Raw genomic sequence first — 18618 nt, forward strand, 5'->3', positions numbered from 1 at the left:
ACGCTCCTACCTGGCAGAGAGGTGCCCAACAACGAAAAAAGAAGTCACTTTGCCCTTCCACGCTCCCTCCCTAGACGCCTCCCCTTGCCCCCCGGCACAGCCCTGCAGTCTTTGAGGCGGCAGTCCCGGCGGAGGGGGGTACCCCGCTGACTGTCCGAGGCGGGCTCGGGCCCGCTGGCCCAGCCCCTGCGAGTTTCCGAACTCGGGGTCTCCCGGGCTGGGGAGGATGCTGGGCGCCTGCCAGGCCAGGGGCGCGGGCAGCGGGAGCAGCCGGGATGCCCGGAACTGGGCCAGCCGCGCCCCCGCAGGAGCAAAACAAGAGCACGCGCACCTGCCGGCTCCGCCCCGCCCCTGCTCGCCGGCCAATCGCGGGCCGTGGGCGGGGCCGGCGCGGGCGGGCCGTGGGCGGGGCCGGGGCCTCAGCGGCAGCCGGAGCCGTAGCCCGAGCCCCCGCGGGCACAGCAGCTGAGCCTGGAACGAGCGTAGCCTCCAGCCCGCCGTGCGTCCCCGCCGCCCGCAGCCTCGTCCCCGCCGCTGCCGCCGCCCCCGGGGCATGGCCTGTCTGATGGCCGCTTTCTCGATTGGCACCGCCATGGTGAGTGAGCGCATCCTTCGCGCCCAGGGCTTGATTGTCTTCTCTAGGAGATGAAGAAACGCACAAAGACCCGCACCCTGCCACCCACCTCCGAGCCCCGGGGGAGGCGCCCGACTCCATACCCCTCCCCGCCCTGGCCACCTGGTGCCTCGGGATGCTCCTTGCAGCCGAGGATGCGGGGAGGGCGGAGGGGCAAGGAGAAGGAGGGAGGAAGGGGGCCCGCAGCCCCACAAGTGGACAGATGGCCTTGACCTCTGCCTCCTAGTGAGGGGCCTGGGGCCTGGCGACCCGGAGTGTCCTGGGGCGGGGCGGCAGCCTGGGCCAGAGGGGAAGGGGGTCCCATCCCTCTGCCGGCGCGCCGTGGCCGGAGCCTGGGGAGCGGGCGCTTCTCGCGCCACTCTCCGGAGCGCCGGCACTGTCTAGGGGAACAAAAGAAAGAGGTGATGGAGGGCCGGAGCCCGTGCTGCCCCTTCGCCCCCGGGGACAGCCTCTCCGGACCTGCTCAGGCGGGGGCGGCGGAGTCAGGAGCCTGAACCTGGGTACCTCCGGCCACATTTCTGCACCCCGGAGAGAGCCTAGGGTGGGGGCAGAGGCGCGCATCTCACTTTTCCCAAGGGTGCCAGCTCCGTAGGGGTCCTCCGGGTGCCGGCGAATTCTTTGCTGGACCTTGTCACAGTAAGTGCTATTCCTAAGGGTGGTCAGGAGTCTCCGCTTGCCCCTTTAAAATAGCTCCATAAACTCACATTAGGGAAAAAAACAAAGTAACCATCGTATCACCCATCCTAGGGCCTTTCGTGTCTATGCCTAGCGCGCCAGCAGTGCAGTTAGGTACCTCTGGACTGATTTCAGGTCTTCCAAAGTACAAATAGAAAGTGTTCCGTAAATTCCAAGCCCTCTCGCCCTCGCTCTCCATCCCCCTTCTATCCTTTGTCTGTGTGTTTACAATCCTGCTAGTCACCTCCCCATGAGCTGTAACCCCACCGTGCACAGCACGCACCGGTTTTCGCCCCCACCCCTCGCCTTTCTTTCATTTTTAGCATCCTGTATTTGAAGTCAGCAGGGCTCAGCAGGATTTGACCGACAGTTACCTCTTGCCTTGAGCTCAAGAAAAAAAAAAAAAAGTTGCAGCATTTCTGCGCATGCTCTGCTCTGACACCCGCATCCTGTGATTCCAAACAGGTTACTGTAGAACATACCCAGCCTCGCCAGCTCATTATATAAGGATTTTGTGTAAACCGATAGAATGGGGCCAACACATTAAGGAGGTTGGTGGAGCAGGAAAGAGCCAGGGGCGGGGGCCCCACGGGCCGGGTCCCGTCTCTGGGCATGTTCTGCCTTTGTGACTTAGCTTCTTACGTGTCAGAGGGGTCAAAACACGAAAGAAGACAGTCCCCTCCTCATGACCTTAGCTTTTATCTGGTTGAATGCTTGGGTAACACTTGGCCATTCTTCATTATATACGTGTTCATTTCTTTGGGATTCCTAAATGATGGTGGTAATGGAAAATTGGTGGTAGTGGAAGGTAGTTCGTTGTGGCTAAGGAAAAGTTTCAGGTCTTGGAGATGCCAGGCAACTAACTCTTGAAGTTCTTTCAAAGCTGCAGAAGTGGCTCGTACATGTGGGAGAGTAATGAATCAGAATGTTTTAAGGTGCAGGTGTTTTTGTGTCAAGATTTTTTCGGATATCACATTATGGTTTGATACAGCCCCAGAACTCAGGTGTTTCGTTCCTGTGGAGGTGCTAATGGCGGAGCTCATTTTTTTCCCAGAGAATGTTGTTCTGTGTGAAAATCATTCTCCCTGAAAACCTTGTGCTTTTTTTTTTTTAATTTAAGAAAATCTACCCAAGTCATAAACAGAGCCCTTGAGAGATCCCCAGGATCCTAAACTTTGCTCTGGGGTCCACCCCGGGGCTGACTGCCAGGTGTGAGTCTGGAGAAAGTGCCTTGGAGGATGGGAGAAGCACCCCCATGGTGTCTGGGAGTCTCTGAGCTGGGCTGGGCAGGGCGGGCACAGGATCCCGGTGGGACTGGTATGTGGGACTGTTGGAAGGCAGATTTTGGAGACGATGAGGTTGGCATTCTGAGTGACCATGCCAGTGACACCTACCCTTTACTTAGTTAAGGGCATGACATTTGGGTTCTTTCCCCTTAGTCAGTGGCCTTCAGGATTCTGGACCACTACGTTTTCCTTTTAGGTGCCCAGGGTCCCAGGGAGGGATCTGCCCTCCAACTGCAGAGTCTGCTGGTCTAGGTGGGCACCATAGCTGGCAGCGGTGAGTGTGAGTGCCAGTGACTGGATCCTGAGAGCTCCTCTTTCCTTTCCTCCCTTCCCCAAGATGCTGAGGGGAAAGTTTCGATCTCCAACTGAGCTTCCCCGGGTGAAGAGAGTGAATCAGCTTCACAATGGCCCGGGGACTTTCTGACCATTAGAGACCCTCCCCAGCGAACCAAGCATCTTGATATTCTAGCATTCAAATTGAAATCAACACCCAAGAAAATATTCTCACCAACCGCAGGCAGGAACAGTCCAAAGAGGGTCTCCTCGGAATTCAACACCTGTGAAAGGACTCACTATTATTTACCATTTAATATGCAGCACAAATTGTGCATGGAGGGGTAGGTCAAAGCCAGTGCTTTGGTAAGAGGGAAGCATACAATGAAAGGGAACAAGTGCGGAGGGAAGATGTATTTGTTTCATTTTTAATGAGCTCAGGAGGCTAAGGACAGGCTAGCTGTAACCTACATCCCCCGCGGCTCTCATCTGAGGATGTGTTTCCAGAGAGCTGGTCTATTTCGGAGTGACAGCCACTGCCTCCCATCAGACAGGATTTTAGGATTTTATTAATTGGACACCCATGGAGGAAAGGTGGGTGATGGTGGTTGGTGTTGGCTGCTTTGGGGGTGGGGTCGTGTGGTTTCCCCAGTCTTTTGTGGATTTCCCTGTAATGGACGGGGGCTGGGATGACCCAGGGTCCGCTTCTCCTTGCCTATAGAAAGCTAAGCAACACGCTGGCATTGTTAGGGACACTGACTGGGAGGACCCATGCAGACAGGGAAGCCTCACGAGGCTGGACCCCAGCTGGGCTACTCCTTAATGGTGGGGTCTCAGGCAGGTGAGGTGGTCTCTCTGTGAAATGGAGTGGGAGAGTGTAAATCCCCCCTCCCCCCCCCCCCCCCCCCCCCCCCCCCCCCGCCCAGTAGGGCTGTGGAGACAGAAGAGGAGTAATCTACGCAATCTGGAATTTAATAGGTACATTGTAATTGTGAACAGCTGAGTGAATATTTGCTATTGTTCGTAATTGCTTGCCTACTACACGGGAGGTATTATGATGCAAAACTTTACATAGTAAGCATGGGCCTCTAGCTTCTCTCTCTCACTCCCACATCAGTTTACCACCCAGCTTTGTCACACTGGCCGGTCCACTTGTCTCCCTCCCCACTGGTTAAGGCCACTCTCCCTCCCCTCTGTAGGCTCCTGCAGGAGACGGGTCTCCACTCCCATCTGGTCTGCTACTTGCGCCTTGAGAGGCCCCCCTGACCCTGCAGAGAGGTCTAGATAAAGTGCAGTTCCCTTAATAAGCTTTGTAAGCCCTTTGTAAGGCACATGGTGGACCTGGTGCGCCGCTCTAGTCCCATCTTATTCCAAAGCCCCTCTCGCCACCCCAAATCAGAGCTCCAGCCCCTGAGTTTCAGATCCGCAGGTGCTCTGCTCTCTCTTGCTGCAGAGCCTTTGCACATGCTGTTCCCTCGCAGGGAACGTCGTGAACGGGCCCCCCTCCCCCACCTCCCCTTGCGAAGCTCCGCTTACATTTTATTTCCTCGGAAACACCGTGAGCACCCCCCTCCCCCCCAGGACCCGCCCTGCACTGGGTGACCTGTGGGTCCCTGCATCCTCTTGTTCCAGCTCCTGCCCCTCTGTATTGACATTGCTTGGGCCCCAGTCTTGGACATGAGCTTGCTGAGGCCACACGCCATGTCTGTCTGGCTGACTGCTGAGCCCCAGGGCTTTATCTGGGCTGTGAGCGCGTGAGTGACAGAACAGATAGGCTTGGAGTCTAGAGGGGACAGTCAGACCCTCATCATAATCCAGGTCTGGCATCTGCTCTGGTTGGTAGGTGGGTGGAGTAGGGGCTGTTCATCCCCGAATCCCTGTGGGTTTCATCAAAAAGGGAAGACCCGACCTGTCCCTGGGTTTCCTCAGGGGTTGACGTCCGCGGTGGGTGCTGGGGGAGGGTGCGGATGGTCCGCGGTGGTGGGAGGAGAAAGGGGGGCCATGCCCTGGGCGGGGCGGGGGGTGGGGTGGGTGCTGGAAACTCCCCACCCCCAACTGAAGGCACAGCGATCGGTGATTCCCGGCGTTAGAGCTGAGTCCCGCCCAGGACGTGGGTCTGGAAGCAGACAGCTCACCTTTCAAGGTGGGGGTGAGGCCGGACTCTGGGGACCAGGCCTGGAGCCGTCTTGCCCATTGCTGTGTCCACTATAGCGGCTCCCCCCGCCCCCCACCAAAGCTAGATTTGGTGCTTCCAGGGCTCCTATGGAGTGAGACTGGGTTATGAACCAGGGACAGCAGCTCGTGTTCCCCAAGGGCAAGACAGGTGGGCACAGGGATGGCATCTGGTGCTTCTCCGGGTGCTGGAGCTGACAGTGCATGTTCTTACCCGTGGGGCAAAGCCAAGAGCGTGCTGAGCTGGGGCCGGGTCTCCTGTTATTCCTTCAAGGGGCCCCAACACAGAAGGCATCGGACACGCACGGCTGCAGAGGCGACGCCCTGCAGTGCCCTCCTGGGAGCAGGAGAGGCTCACTCTCAGCCCTGCCCCGAGGAGGCCCGTTGTCAGGCTGACACAGACCTCCCCAATTGCATGGGGGACACCCACAGACCTATTCCTGTTTCCGTTTGAAGCACTACACATGCTCAGTGCCAGTGGCAAACCAAGATTAATTTTGTCAGAGTTTTACTCTGCACTTTAATTTTTATCCACAGAACGCTGTAGTCAATGCGCTAAGTTGTGATGCGGTTAAGCTTTCCAGAGGTAGGAGCTGCCTGGGAGGTGTGTGTGTCTTTTAAACAGCAAAGCAACATTTTCAAACAGCACAAGACCCAGAATCCCCTGTGCATCTTCCCATCCCCCTATTTGTGCTTTAAAGATTCGAAACCTCTAAATCGTCCAAGATTTCCACGAAGGAAATAATGTCAGCTCTTCAAGGATGCCGTTATGTACCCCAAGAGGCCATTCTAATGGGGGGAGGGCTTGTTTTGGCCTCTAGAGTTGCTGGGGTTTGTAAGGATGTTTATAAATGATCCACTCCCTGGTTTTGTTTTAGATTTTTTATTAGAAACAATAACGATCAAAAAACCATCAACTTTAAAGAAATACCTCGCAATCTATGGAGAAATAACAGCATGCTGTTATTTAGAACAGACAGCAGTACAGCAGGGTCTCCCCAGTCCTACGGCCATCAGAAGGGCCTGAGTTATTGAAGAGGGTTATCCACGGGCTCTCCCGTCCAGGCCGACTGCCTTCAACAGTACAGAGGAGCATGGCAGAGGCCCATGCTTTTGGCACTGTGGAATGTTCTCTCCTGATTCAAGAGACAACTAGAAAAAGCACAGCACGTTATCTGTCTGCCCCAGGGTTCTTCTGTGTTTTGGAGGTGCCTGAAGCATATTGATTTGTCTGGTGTTGCCAGGCCATTAGAAAGGATATTCCTTTCTCGGCATAAATACTTTTGGTTCTTGGCTTCTCTGTAGCAGTTGAATGGACTCCCAGATGGGAGCTTGAGAAGCCAATGTGCCTACATATCCAGGTGATGCCGTGGAAGAGGCACCCGTTTTCTTTCAGGATGACTTATCCTCTGGGATCACTTCTGCCCCTCACTTGATCGTAGGGCTCAGAGCAAGTTCCTTAAAATAGTCTGTGCCTCAGTTTCCTTGTCTGTATCATAGACAAAAACAAATCAACCTTTCCAACACTTCAGTGCTGTTATGAAGATACGGTAAGAGAGGAGAGTTGTCAGGGATTTGGAACGCTTACAAGGAAAACACAGAGGCCAAATCCTACAAACCCTAGCGGTCTGAGTGCTATCATTGCTCCTGAAACATGTTTATGAGGTTAAGCCAGGAGGGACTGAAAGAGCTCATTGTAAAGCTTTGTCAATTGTGCATTTCTTCGCAGCCTCACACATCTTTATGGGATTTTTTTATGAGTGGACTGTAGGTAGATAATTTTTTAGGGTGGCTGGTGTTTCATTCTTTGAGACAAGTGATGTATTTATTATAGTTTTGTGATTAGATGTTATGATTCCCCAGTGAGATGGTAGATCAGTTTCATAGTTTACCTTCAGCATGTTTTTAGTAGACGCGAGGGCTGGGGAGGAGGAATTCCTCTAGGTGGGCACCTTCCTGTGCTGCTGAGGGCACCGTGGTGGGTGAGGGACCTTGATGGATGACTCTGACTGATCGACGGCCCTGAGCCTAATGGCGAGTCCTGGTGGTCCTTCCCGTGGTGTAACTTATACCCGCTCTTGGTGCTTCCTCCCATCTCTCTAGAACGGCAGCAGTTACTCTGCAGCGATGACAGAGCCCAAGTCGGTGTGCGTCTCGGTGGACGAGGTGGTCTCCGGCAACAGGGAGGTCACGGAGACGGAGCTGCTGAACGGACATCTGAAGAAAGAGGACAACAATCTCACGGAGGCCCAGCGCCTCTCCTCCCTGCCACGGAGGGCGGCCGTGAACATCGAATTCAAGGACCTTTCCTACTCAGTCCCAGAAGGTCCCTGGTGGAGGAAGAAAGGTAGGGGGGTGCTGTGTGCGTTCGCAGCTGGAGGAGCCACGAAGAAAGCAACAGGTTGTTTGGAGAAATCTGGGTCTGGAAGCTGGGAGGCTGAGTCTCTTTCCACTCTGGCTCTGCAGTGGCCAATTTGTTTAATTGCTTTAAGTCCGATTTTTTCCTTACCTATGATATGAGCAGATCAGATTAGATGATTCAAGATTCACAGTGTTTGTTTTTTGTTTTGTTTTGTTTTGAATTTATTTATTTTATTTATTTATTGGCTGCACTGGGTTTTCGTTGCTGCACACGGGCTTTCTCTAGTTGCTGAGAGTGGGGTCTACTCTTCATTGTGGTGCGCGGGCTCCTCATTGTAGTGGCTTCTCTTGTTGTGGAGCACGGGCTCTAGATGCATGGGCTTCAAGAGTTGTGGCACATGGGCTCAATAGTTGTGGCTCACGGGCTCTAGAGCACAGGCTCAGTAGTTGTGGCACACGGGCTTAGTTGCTCCGTGGCATGTGGGATCTCCCTGGAGCAGGGCTCGAACCCGTGTCCCCTGCATTGGCAGGCAGATTCTTAACCATTGCGCCACCAGGGAAGTCCACAGTGTTTGCTTTTTAATTGAAGTATAGTTGATTTACAATGTTGTTTTAGTTTCAGGTGTACAGAAGAGTGACTCAGTTTATATATATATATATATACACTTAGATTCTTTTCCATTATAGGTTATGGCAAGATATTGAATATAGTTTCCTGTGCTGTACAGTAGGTCCAGTAGGTTGTTTATCCATTTTATATACAGTAGTGTGTATCTGTTAATCCCAAACTCCTAATGTATCCCCCCTCCTACCTCTTCTCTTTCGTAACCATGAAATTGTCTTCTATGTCTGCGAGTCACGCAGTGGTTCTTAAACTCTGATATGATCACCAGGGTCCATGTGTGCTGGTTTCCTGTCTGCACTTGGAGGGGCCTGTTTACTGGATGCTATTAATGTTAGTCTTTTGAGATAGGACTCTCTTTTTAATGTTTCAGAACAAAATGTAAGCCAGGTGTTTCCTCCCAAGCTTGAAGTGTTGAAAAGCAACCAGTGACCTAGAGTAACCTCTCTGGAAACCAGTCATGTTCATTTACAGATCTTGAAAGGACGGTCTCATGGGGGCCATTGGTGGGCTGTCCTAAAAACAGAAGAGGTGATGGAGGGGGTGGGACTCGGGAGGTCTCGGGAGAGCCACACACACATCCGTCCATCTTTGGCAGGGGGGTGACTGGGAGAGGACGTGTTGACATCACCCAGAAACAATGGTCCTTAGTTTCTGATGAAGCATTTAAAACCATTTGAAAATCCGTGAGGAATTTGGAACAAAGTGGCTCAGGTACCACTGGAATGTTAGGATTGTTTAGGGCTCTCAACTGAAATCTAGATTCAGCCCTTCCTTTTGGGAGAATACCCACCAAGACTCACTTTTTTACATTTCATCTCTCTGCCCTCTATTGCCTTCATTTTGTTCCCTGCTTTCTTGACATGAGGCCATTGAGATGGTTGGCACCCTTGGTCGACTGGTCCCTGGGACCTTCAAGCCACGTTGGTTGCAGGGTGACTTTGTGTCTGTTTGCACACGTAGGAACAGATTCCGAACCTTCTCAGCGGCTGATAGGGTAGCCTTGTTATCTGAGACTCACATTTTCAGTGTGCCAGCATGTTCTGTTAACAAAGAAATTCTGTGAGAGGCTCAGGGTTGGGCCCACTTGTTGGAGCCTTTGGAAATTTCAACATAAGATTCCAGCCTTTTCTTTCTCGACCTGAACAAAGATTTTACTGAAGAAATGCAGAACGACCAGGAGGGTGTTGTGAGGTTTGGCCTGAGGTGTCTCTATAGACAAACTGTGGCAAACCTGTGGGCCACATGGACAGGTTTATGTCCACACGTTACGTGTGGCCTTAGAAACATGGTCATGGTGTTGAAAATGCATGGATGGGTACCCTCTCAGGTGAAGGCTGGCAATGCAGAAATGCACATATTTGAAAACCGTGGCAGAATCTTGGTTTGAAATCCAACCCGGCAGGTGTTCATCCGAGGCTGGCAGGTGCAGTGTCATATCCTGGTCAGGTGTGCGGCTCGCCCATCCTCTAGTCTCTGCCTGTTGGAACTGGTCACGCTGATCGTCCATGGTGGTGGCCTCCTACTTAGTGAGGGAGGGGCCACCACTGTCCGTGGCCAGTGGCTTCCTAGGAAGCCCCGCCCAGGCGGCTGCCGGAGAGACACTTGCCCTGCAGTAACCTGTGTGGGCTCAGGCGGGGAGGAATAGGAAGTGGGCCCCGGGGAACTGCCTGTGAGTCAGAGATGGTCAGGGCCAGAGAGGAAGGCAGGCACCATCAGTATGGTGTGCCCAGGGTGCTGGTTTCTCAACCAGCGAGGCCTGAATTCTCTGTCTGGCTTCTTCCCCGGCCTCTTCCTCCACCCCAGCACCTGTGTCCACTTCCCCCTCTCCATGCCCCTCCTCCCTTGTGGTTTCCTTTGCCCCTGGCACCCTCAGTTCAGAATTTAGATGGTTTTGCACTCCCGCATCCACTGAGCCTGGGGGGTACCTGTAGCCCTTCTCACCGAATAGAAAAGAAGCCGAGTGTGAAGGGCTGGCCCTGAGCCTCAGCTGGGGGGTAGGCCGGGGGCTGGGGGGTGGCTTCTGCCTCTGTGCTCCAGTTTGGTGCCCGGACAGCACCTGGTGCAGGGCCTCGGGGTGCCAGGGTCCCCGCAGCCACAGGGAAGCAGTGCTCCTTCTCCAGGCTTGGTGTCTGCAAGTCCCACGCTGCTGCACCTCGCCCAGCTGGCAAGCGTGTCCCTTTTCTCTCGGTGGCAGTTTTATATTTGGCGTCACGTCCGCATGAGGCCAAGCGTGATGCCAAGTGTGACCGACCTTTGGGGCAGGAGCTTTTGCTCTTACTTCTCTTCTCTCACCATGTTCTGTTTTCCTGTCTGTATCGAGTCGATTGTTTTTTATTTTTAAAAATTCAGCGTTACGTTCTGAGCTCCCTGTAACGACCACAGTGGGGCTGGACCACAGTGGGCCTGGACCACAGTGGGGCTGGACCACAGTGGGGCTGGATGCCACAGCTGCGAGGAGGGGAGAGACATCTCCAAATGTGAGAGCTGGCTGGGGGCGGGTGGTGGTTTCGAGATCACCTGGTTGTGTAGTGAAGGACACAGGAGCCTGAGGCTGGAGTGATTCACTCAAGATCACAGCCAGCACCGAGACCCGGCCGTCAGATGCCTAGTCCAGGCTTCTTTCCATCACGGAGACACGGGGCCACTCCAGTGAACTCCAGGAGGGCCTTTTACTCCCAGAACATGGTGCTACGACACAAACTTGACACAGAATGCTATAGCAAAGCCTGACACTGGGCTTAGAATAATATTAAAAACTCCTACACAGTTATTTAAAGAAATAAGACAGAGAAAGAGAGCTTCATAATCCTGAGCGGAAAGGTCATGAGTGACTTCATGGCAGTATTTTTAAGAAGGCGGTGTCAGGCACTGATTCTTGGTAATTCTTGAGCTTGACAATTGCCAGGCATTGACTCTGGCGTTTAAGAAAACATCTTGTATTTTCAATTGTGGTTACATTTTCACCATATGATTAATGATGTCTTTAGAGGAAAAACTGGATCATATAATAGATTCCTAGTAGAGAACATAATTGTGAAAGGAAGTGTTCTCAGGAGAAAAAGAGTACGCCCTGAGGATGGTTTCACCGGCTTCTGATACAGTAATTACTTTCCCTCAAGGAATTCACTCATGTATCCAAAGTTGATGGGACAGATGATTTGGAACAATATAGACTTTGGTGCCGCCACACAAACTATTGTGTCGAGGGACCGAGGGGAACCATCTGGTTTAATCGTCCTCACTCACCCAGTGTGACTTAGCTTTGAAAGCAGCTTTTGCTTCCTGGAAGGTAGACCCTGCGTTAGCGTTGGTAACATTTAGGACCCCTTGTTCAGAGGGAATCCACATCGTGAAACGCTGAGGTGGGGCGGAGAAGATTCTACACTTAGCACTCTCTGGCTTTCAGACCTTGTCCACGCGGTGGAGTATGGGGAGGGGGGTACCCTGGGTTGCCTGCCCCCCAAGGAGACTGGAGCCATCTCCATTTATACAATTCAAGCATCCCTTTGGTCCAGTTGGCTCAGGGGCCAATTCTGTCCTTTCAGTGTGTGGAGTACACGAGGTTCAGAGATAAACCCCGGGTCATAGGAGCACAGGAGGTAGGATGTGAAAGCAGGTCTGGGGGCTTGAGGCTAGGACCCGACAGGACCCCTAGTAAGCACCTGGCCCTGATGTGGGCACAGCACGGGACCACCATGGTACAGATATGCCTCACCTCATTTTACAAAACCACTGGGGGTCGCCTTGACTCTTACCTTTGACTCGTTTTCCCTTTTTTTTTTTTTATTTTTTTGGGGGGTACACCAGGTTCAATCAACTGTTTTTATACACATATCCCCGTATTCCCTCCCTTCCTTGACGGCCCCCCCTCGAGTCCCCCCCACCCTCCCTGCCCCAGTCCTCTAAGGCATCTTCCATCCTACTCGTTTTCCCTTTAATCAGCCTGCTTGGATGTCAGTCCCCTCTGCCTTTCACAAGGACCCATAAAGAGGTTTCCTAATCCCTTGGAGAAGCTAGGCTGTCCTGTCCCCTCCCCAGAGAGGTGAGGCTAGCGTGTATGGCAAGCTGTGCATAAACGGGTGACATGATTCTTAGAAATGAAATAACACCTCCCAAGATTACCTTGTGGGCTGAGAACAAAGGTAATCATATCCGAGGCTTTAGAGATCTGATTCCCCAGCCCGGCTGGGGTATCAACACGGTAACACGCCAATGGAATGGGACAGCACCTCCTACTCCGAAACCGGACCCTCCAGCCTCATCCTTGCCAAATGCCAGGATGGAGTTAAGCATTCTGGGAAGCCCCACGTCAGATTATCGGTATTGGTTTGCTCCTGAGCTATGAAAATGCATTTGAACACCCTTCTCCAGTTGAAGTTTGCTTTCTCTTAATTTCCACGGCAGTTTCACAAGGCCTGCAGCGACAGGCTGGCTAAAATGAGTAGAAAGTGCCATTAAAATCCCTCTCGGCAGTTCCATTAAGGGAAGACTGGATTCCAACTCAGCGTGGGTGATGTGATACAGCCGGCTGGGAGAGGGATGGGCAGGGAAGGCCAGTGAAAGAAGGACTGTGGAAACCCCAGAGCAGCGAGGGGGCTCCAGGGGGTGGGCTGCTCAAGTGCGAAGGGGGGATTACACTCCCCTAGTCTGGATGATGACTTCTGTGCTTCTTGGAAACCATCACGCTAAGGTGGACTCTCTTTGGGGTGCAAACGAAATGGCTTTTGATACTCTGCCTTTGCCTTTATCTGAGGCTGTGACTGGTCTTCTAGTGCAGTGTGGTAAACCTAAACCTTGCTTGCCAGGGCTTCCTGCTTGAGGCTGGGACGTTTACACGGGGAGGGGGGGGATCCCATGACCCCAGGTCACCTTGGTGAACGAGGATGGCTGGACAGCTCCTCCCGTCGCCTCCAGGGCCAGGTCTCAGGTTCTCAGTGACTCGCTGGGGCAGGCGGGCGGGTGGGCATGCTGCCTGCTCAGGCCCCTTTGGTGATGAGGTCTTCTGGAATAGTTCTAAACCTCTGACTTATAGGCTCTGAAAGAGGCTTTGAAAAATTGTGGAGGATGGGCTGACTCTCAGGACAGATGGAGGTAGTGTGACCATGTATAAAACCAAAATGGTCTGCTAGTTTACAGGTGGAACTTGAACATCCAAGGGGTCTAGGTGCCCCTTGTCCAGGCAGCCCAACCTCTCCCTTGGGGCTCCCTGCATGGAAGCCAAGCCATCGCCAGCTGGGACCTGGAATCAGGGGTGCATGTCTCAAGCGCGGCCCTATCAGGCTCGACAGCCCCCAGGAGGCACGGCACAGGCGGCCCTGCCGACACTGGCTTTGAGGTCTTCTCTTCTCCTTTGCTTCAGGGTCAGGCTGCCCCCGTCGCCTTCTGATTGACAGGACACGTAACACGCTGCTGTTTTTCCCGAGCGTGTGCCTGGTCTGGAGCCATCTGGCCCCTTCCATGGGACTTTGCAGGACTGTGCTCTGCTCGGTGGGGGGTTGGTGTCACTTTTTGAGGACATTCTTGTGACACTCATTTTCACCTGCTAGGTGGGTGCCCTCCTGCCTTCCTTGAACGCCCCCAAATGTGCTCGCGTCTTGAAAACTTCACATGCTGGAACTAATGTCCTCTCTTATAAACCAAAACCAAATCCGTCAAGGCCAAGAACTAACCCAAGGTGACATTCTGCTGAACACGATGCCATTTCTTTTGTCTATAAATTGGCAGAAGAAAATGTTTAGTAACCATACACCTGCTCTTTTCGAGTTCAGTTCTAGAATCAACCGATTTGCTTATTTAAGGAACAAAGGAAACCATGATTAAAAAACATTTGGACCGTACAAACTAGGGGTTTGTAGAATGGAGGTACCTTCTCTGTAAAACCCTTGCTCATGGAGTTCCAAAACCTCTAAAGGAAAGCTTACCTTCAAATAAAATATCTCTAATACTGAATGCTTTTGCCCATAATTTGAGAAGAGGCATCAAGAGGAATTTTCAGAGGCTTGACGGAGACTGATGTGATGTGATGGAGGCTGGTGCGCCCGCCTGCAGGGACCCAGACTGACCCACAGCCCTCAGTTTTACTTCTCACTTTGTCAGCTGTGCTCTTGGTAGTCACCTCTGCGCTTGTGGGGTAAATGGCATTTGGTGTCAAAATTAAGACACACCAGAGTGACTTCAAGACTGTGATTATGTCCCACTGAGACCTATATTCGGAGCCCAAAGGGGCCTGGGAGCTCCCTCATCTGACCTCTCACCCGTGGAGCAATCCCTCTTGCCCCATCCCGACAAGGGGCGGCCAGCCTCTGTCTGGGCAGCACCAGGGCCTGACACCTCCCTGCGTGGCCACAGCCATGTCTGCACAACTCTCATTCTTAGAATTCTGTATGTTGAGCCAAAATCTCCATTTGAGTCATGTTCATTTGTTGATCCAAGTTCTGCTTTTTGGAACTCCACGGAACACATGCAATCTTGGTCTTGAGATGAGCTCACGAATTGGGAAGAAAAAAGCCTAACCAAGTACAAAACAGGTGCATGAAAGATCCAGGGCTCCCGGAAAGGAGGAAATAAGCATGTGGCTGGTGGAGGTGATGAGGCTGGAGTCTTGCTTTGGGAGGAGGCACCACAGCGGCATCTCTGGGGGCAGGGCATCGAGCAGGGGTCCCTGCTGGAATGTTCTTGCTCTCTGCTGTAAACTGATAAGGGTGGAGGGCAACGGAAAAACAGAACCCAAGTCACTCTTTCTGTTTCTTTTACTGTCATAAGGCGAGCTGATGCGCTCAGACAGAAAAGTCCCTGGACTTGGTATCTCCACTGCTTATCTTGAAAGTGAAACTTTTAGCAGGAGTTTAATGGGATTTCTCAGTTTTTATTTCACCCCTCCCAGTTTTTTTTTGGGGGGGGGGAGAAGTGTCTATTTTTTAATTAAAAATAACTGTTTACTAAGCAGATGCTGTTTGCTTTAGCACATTGTCTCACTAAGTGCTCACGGGAAAGCCACCGCGCATTGTCCGTGTGGACATTCCCCAGGAGGAAAGGCGGCTTAGAAGGGGGCAGATCTCAGGGTCAGGCTTAGGCGGCAAGTCCTAACCACCTGCCTCTCAACAAGCTCCGCTGAGAACCCTTCTCCCTTTTGTCATTTCACAGGTCCGAGAAAGATGAGCTGTTTTCTCACCTTTTCTTTGTCCTTGACAAATACAACCACAGACCCTGGTGGCAGCAGGGGTGCCACAAAAGGCCTCCCCAGCTCCTGGAGAAGGGGGCTCCCAGATTTCCATCATGGGCTGGGCGGGGGGCAGTTTTGGCTTCCATCCTGAAGCAGCGCTCCGTCCAGCTGGCCGGGGACTGTGCTGGGCACCTCTGCTCGCCCTCGCCTCGCCCTCCAGGACGGGGTTATCGGGCTCCGTGTCCTCCACCCGCGACGTTCCTTTTGTGTTGAAGAGCGAATTCATTCTGGCCAATCCGTACCCCCCCGCCCCCTCCCCCCGCAAGTCTGGGGAAGGAGAGGCCCCCGCCGGGCACCCTCTCCTCCACCCCACCCCCCAGAGGGCTTTTCCATGGGCTTTAAAGATAGAATGAAAACCCGTCTCTTTTCTTGGCCGGGGCGGATGCTGATTCTGCAGGCCTGGGACGCAGGGTGACGTTTGCACCGTCCCCGCCAAGTGGCCGGGACACACCTGCTTTCAGATGTAGACCTGGCTGAGTGTCCAGGGGAGGCTGCCTAGAGGTTCTCGTGCTCCTCGAGAATCCTAAATTCTGAACGGCTGAAAGACAAGAGCACGACCGGCCTAGGTGCGAGCCGGGCAGGTGCACCCCTCTGTGCGTGCGAGCCGCGCTGGTGCGCCCCTCTGCGCGTGCGCAGTTGCTGCCTGCCGCCGCCGCCGCCGCCGCCGCCGCCGCCGCGCGGGGGTTACTACCGGTCAATGCTCGCTGGTAACCTCGGCGGCGCCGCGCAATGGGCTGCGCGCCCGGCGCTGTTGCTAAGCGGGCGCAGTTGCTAAGCGCGAGCAGAGGATACTGAGCTCCTAGGTCCGGATGCTGCGGCCACTCCCGGCCGGCCGGGGTCTCCGCCTCCCCCGGACTGGGGCTGCCCTGTGCACAACGGACCCCCGGACATGCACGCCCCACTGCTCCAGCCCTGATCCGACAACACCTGGGCCCAGAAAGTGGGAGAACCTTTCCAGTAGCCTAATTTTACTCTGGAGACGTCAGTAAAATGCAGCTGATAAATGGAGATATTTTTTAACCCAATGATTATTATTTTGATGTCTATTTAAGTATAATCGCGAAACTTCACTGGGATAGAAAGAGCACATGATATTTAGAAAGGCTGTCCTCAGGAAAATGGCTGGCGCTCAGTGCAGTGTCTCAGTCCTTGCAGCTTTCATCAGAATGGGAAGGCTTCGTGAATTTTCCAGACTTCTATTGAAAGGTCAGGTGCACGGGTTTCCTGAGAGACAACCGGTACCTGAATCCTTGTGAAACATTCTTGTTCTGCTTTGTTTTAGGTTCACCCTGTGGGTGAAGTAATGAGAGGCAGGGCCTCCTGGTTTGGGCCAAGCAGACTAAGCCGTCAGCGTTTAAAAATGACCAGGGCGGATTTTGGAATCCTGGAATTCCCTTAGGAATCTGAGGGGCAGGTCCAGAAAGTGAGCTGGAATCCAGAGTGTCACGGGGCAAGGCAGCCACTTCCCTGATCCCCGCTGACTCACTTCCACCCTGGACGTGTCAGCAAGGCTCGGAGGAATAGCAGCTGAACTTTGGGTGTGCTTCCCATAGCATCCAGTACACGTCGTGTGTGTGTGTGTGTGTGTGTAAGTGTGAGTGTGTGAGAGTGTGTGTGAGTGTGTGTGTGTGTGAGAGAGAGAGAGTGTGTGTGTGTGTGTGTGTGAGAGGGAGTGTGTGTGTGTGTGTGTGTGAGAGAGAGAGAGAGAGAATCCACGCATCTGGTGATAAGTAGAGACACGATTTCTACAAGCTGGGCTCCATTCGAGTGCCGCAAAGGCCTGGGACGCCCTGGTGGAATTGGAGGTGCCATGCTTTGCCCCTCCCTGGGGACTAGGGTCTTCCCCAGACACCAGGCCCGTCTGCTTCCCATGGGCTGAATTTAGGTGAGCTATGAAATGTTCAGTGCCATCATTCATACAGTTCCTGACCAAACACAAGGAGACCGGGAGCTAATAATTGTTCTTATGAGAACAGTCTTGGGTCTCACTTGGTTGCTTATTTGATTTTGTGATTGTACAGTTGACTTTTTTGTAAACCTACCTAGAGAGTATAGTTCTCAAATCTCTGAGACTCACTGACCTGAAGGTGGGATACAGGAGTCGGAGATGGTGGTGGGTATCTTTTACACGTAAATTTCCTCTTAGGTTTTCCTGAGGTGCTGCTGGTGAGGTGGGTGAAAAACCTTTGGAAAAAAGAAGGACGTGCACATTTCTGACAGCTGAGACGTTCCGTTGCTATAAACAGTAACAGTGCTTATTGTCAACATGAGAACAGACTATGTCCAAAAGCTGGTTGGAAAGTGGGGAGCCCTTACACTTAGTTTCATATTTCACAAGAGTCCCCATTAAGACTTACAAAGGAAGCTTGGGGGTTTCCTGGTTCTAAAGACCTGCATATCAGCCTGTCCAGAAAATGGTTATGCCCTAAATGGTATGAGGGGGCACTGTCTAATCATGAGCTTCTGGCCGTGTACGCTAAGTTGTCACAGATGTGCCCTGTGCCCTGGTCCAAACCCCGCACCCCTTCCTCGTCTCTGACTTTTGTCTGGCTTAGAGAGGAGGATGACAGCTATCATCTTGTCACCTTCTCTCTTCTTAGGAGTGTTCTTGGTTTCAGAATTGGATGACTCTCTGTAAGATAAGTCTCAACGTGCTTAGCCTGGCCAAAAGTCTCTCTGTGGGCTCTTTCCTGCTTCTCTCTTTTCTCTGCAGCCACCCCACATATGCCAGCTGCGTGGACCACCTGCTGACCAAGGGGTCTGCTCACCTGGGATCTGTGTGTTCTCTGCCTGGGCCAAGCCCTCTGCCAGGAACCCACCCTGCCTCCCCAGGTGGGGGGAGGGGGCAGCCTGCCTTCATCCATCCTTACCTCCGGGGCCAAGGTCCTTCCTGGATATCTCCCTGCCTCCCTGCCATACGATCATGGCACTCAGTGCATGATTTATGTGCTTCTTCTTCTGAGCTTCCAAAAAGGGGCTGTGTCAGTCACCCCTCATCTCTGCCGTGGGCCCTGCTGAGGTGGCATTCTCTAGAGGTCTGCCAAGTGAATGAATAAAATAACAAAAACCTGAATCACAGTAGAAGAGCATGTGCTTTTACCCCAGAAGAGGTCTTAGGAGAGTGGGGAGGAAAAGCAAGAGCCCCGAGGAGGTGGGGTGCTTTGATCTTCTCTTGCTGTGTCAAGCCCCTGAGCCGTCTCTGACTAGCTGTGGAGGAAGTGGTTTCTAGCTGCTGCTTCCTTAGGGCAGCTCAACTGCTGGCCTCGGCTACAGCATCGTGCATGGGCCGGCGGGGTGCCGGGTGGTGGGGAGAGCCTGGATTCTGGGTCAGGCAGCCTGCTCTTGAAGCTGGGCTGCGTGTGGTCTGGGG

General features: G+C 53.1%; 1 protein-coding gene across 7 annotated transcripts in view; it reads left to right on the forward strand.

The window, feature by feature from the left end:
• The first annotated feature begins 447 nt into the window (after positions 1 to 447).
• The window catches only part of ABCG1 (ATP binding cassette subfamily G member 1), a 71522-nt gene continuing 53351 nt past the window's right edge, over positions 448 to 18618 (forward strand). For all 7 annotated transcript variants that reach the window (XR_009047722.1, XM_057697042.1, XM_057697040.1 and 4 more), the window contains exons 1-2: positions 448 to 595; positions 7144 to 7387. Coding sequence is in view for 6 of the 7 variants with exons in the window: in XM_057697042.1 (XP_057553025.1) it covers positions 554 to 595; positions 7144 to 7387 (286 nt within the window). In the remaining variant the exon portion in view is untranslated. The remainder of the gene's footprint in view (positions 596 to 7143; positions 7388 to 18618) is intronic.

The sequence above is a fragment of the Hippopotamus amphibius genome, chromosome 10, assembly GCF_030028045.1.
Source record: "Hippopotamus amphibius kiboko isolate mHipAmp2 chromosome 10, mHipAmp2.hap2, whole genome shotgun sequence".
Taxonomy (NCBI): Eukaryota; Metazoa; Chordata; class Mammalia; order Artiodactyla; family Hippopotamidae; genus Hippopotamus; species Hippopotamus amphibius.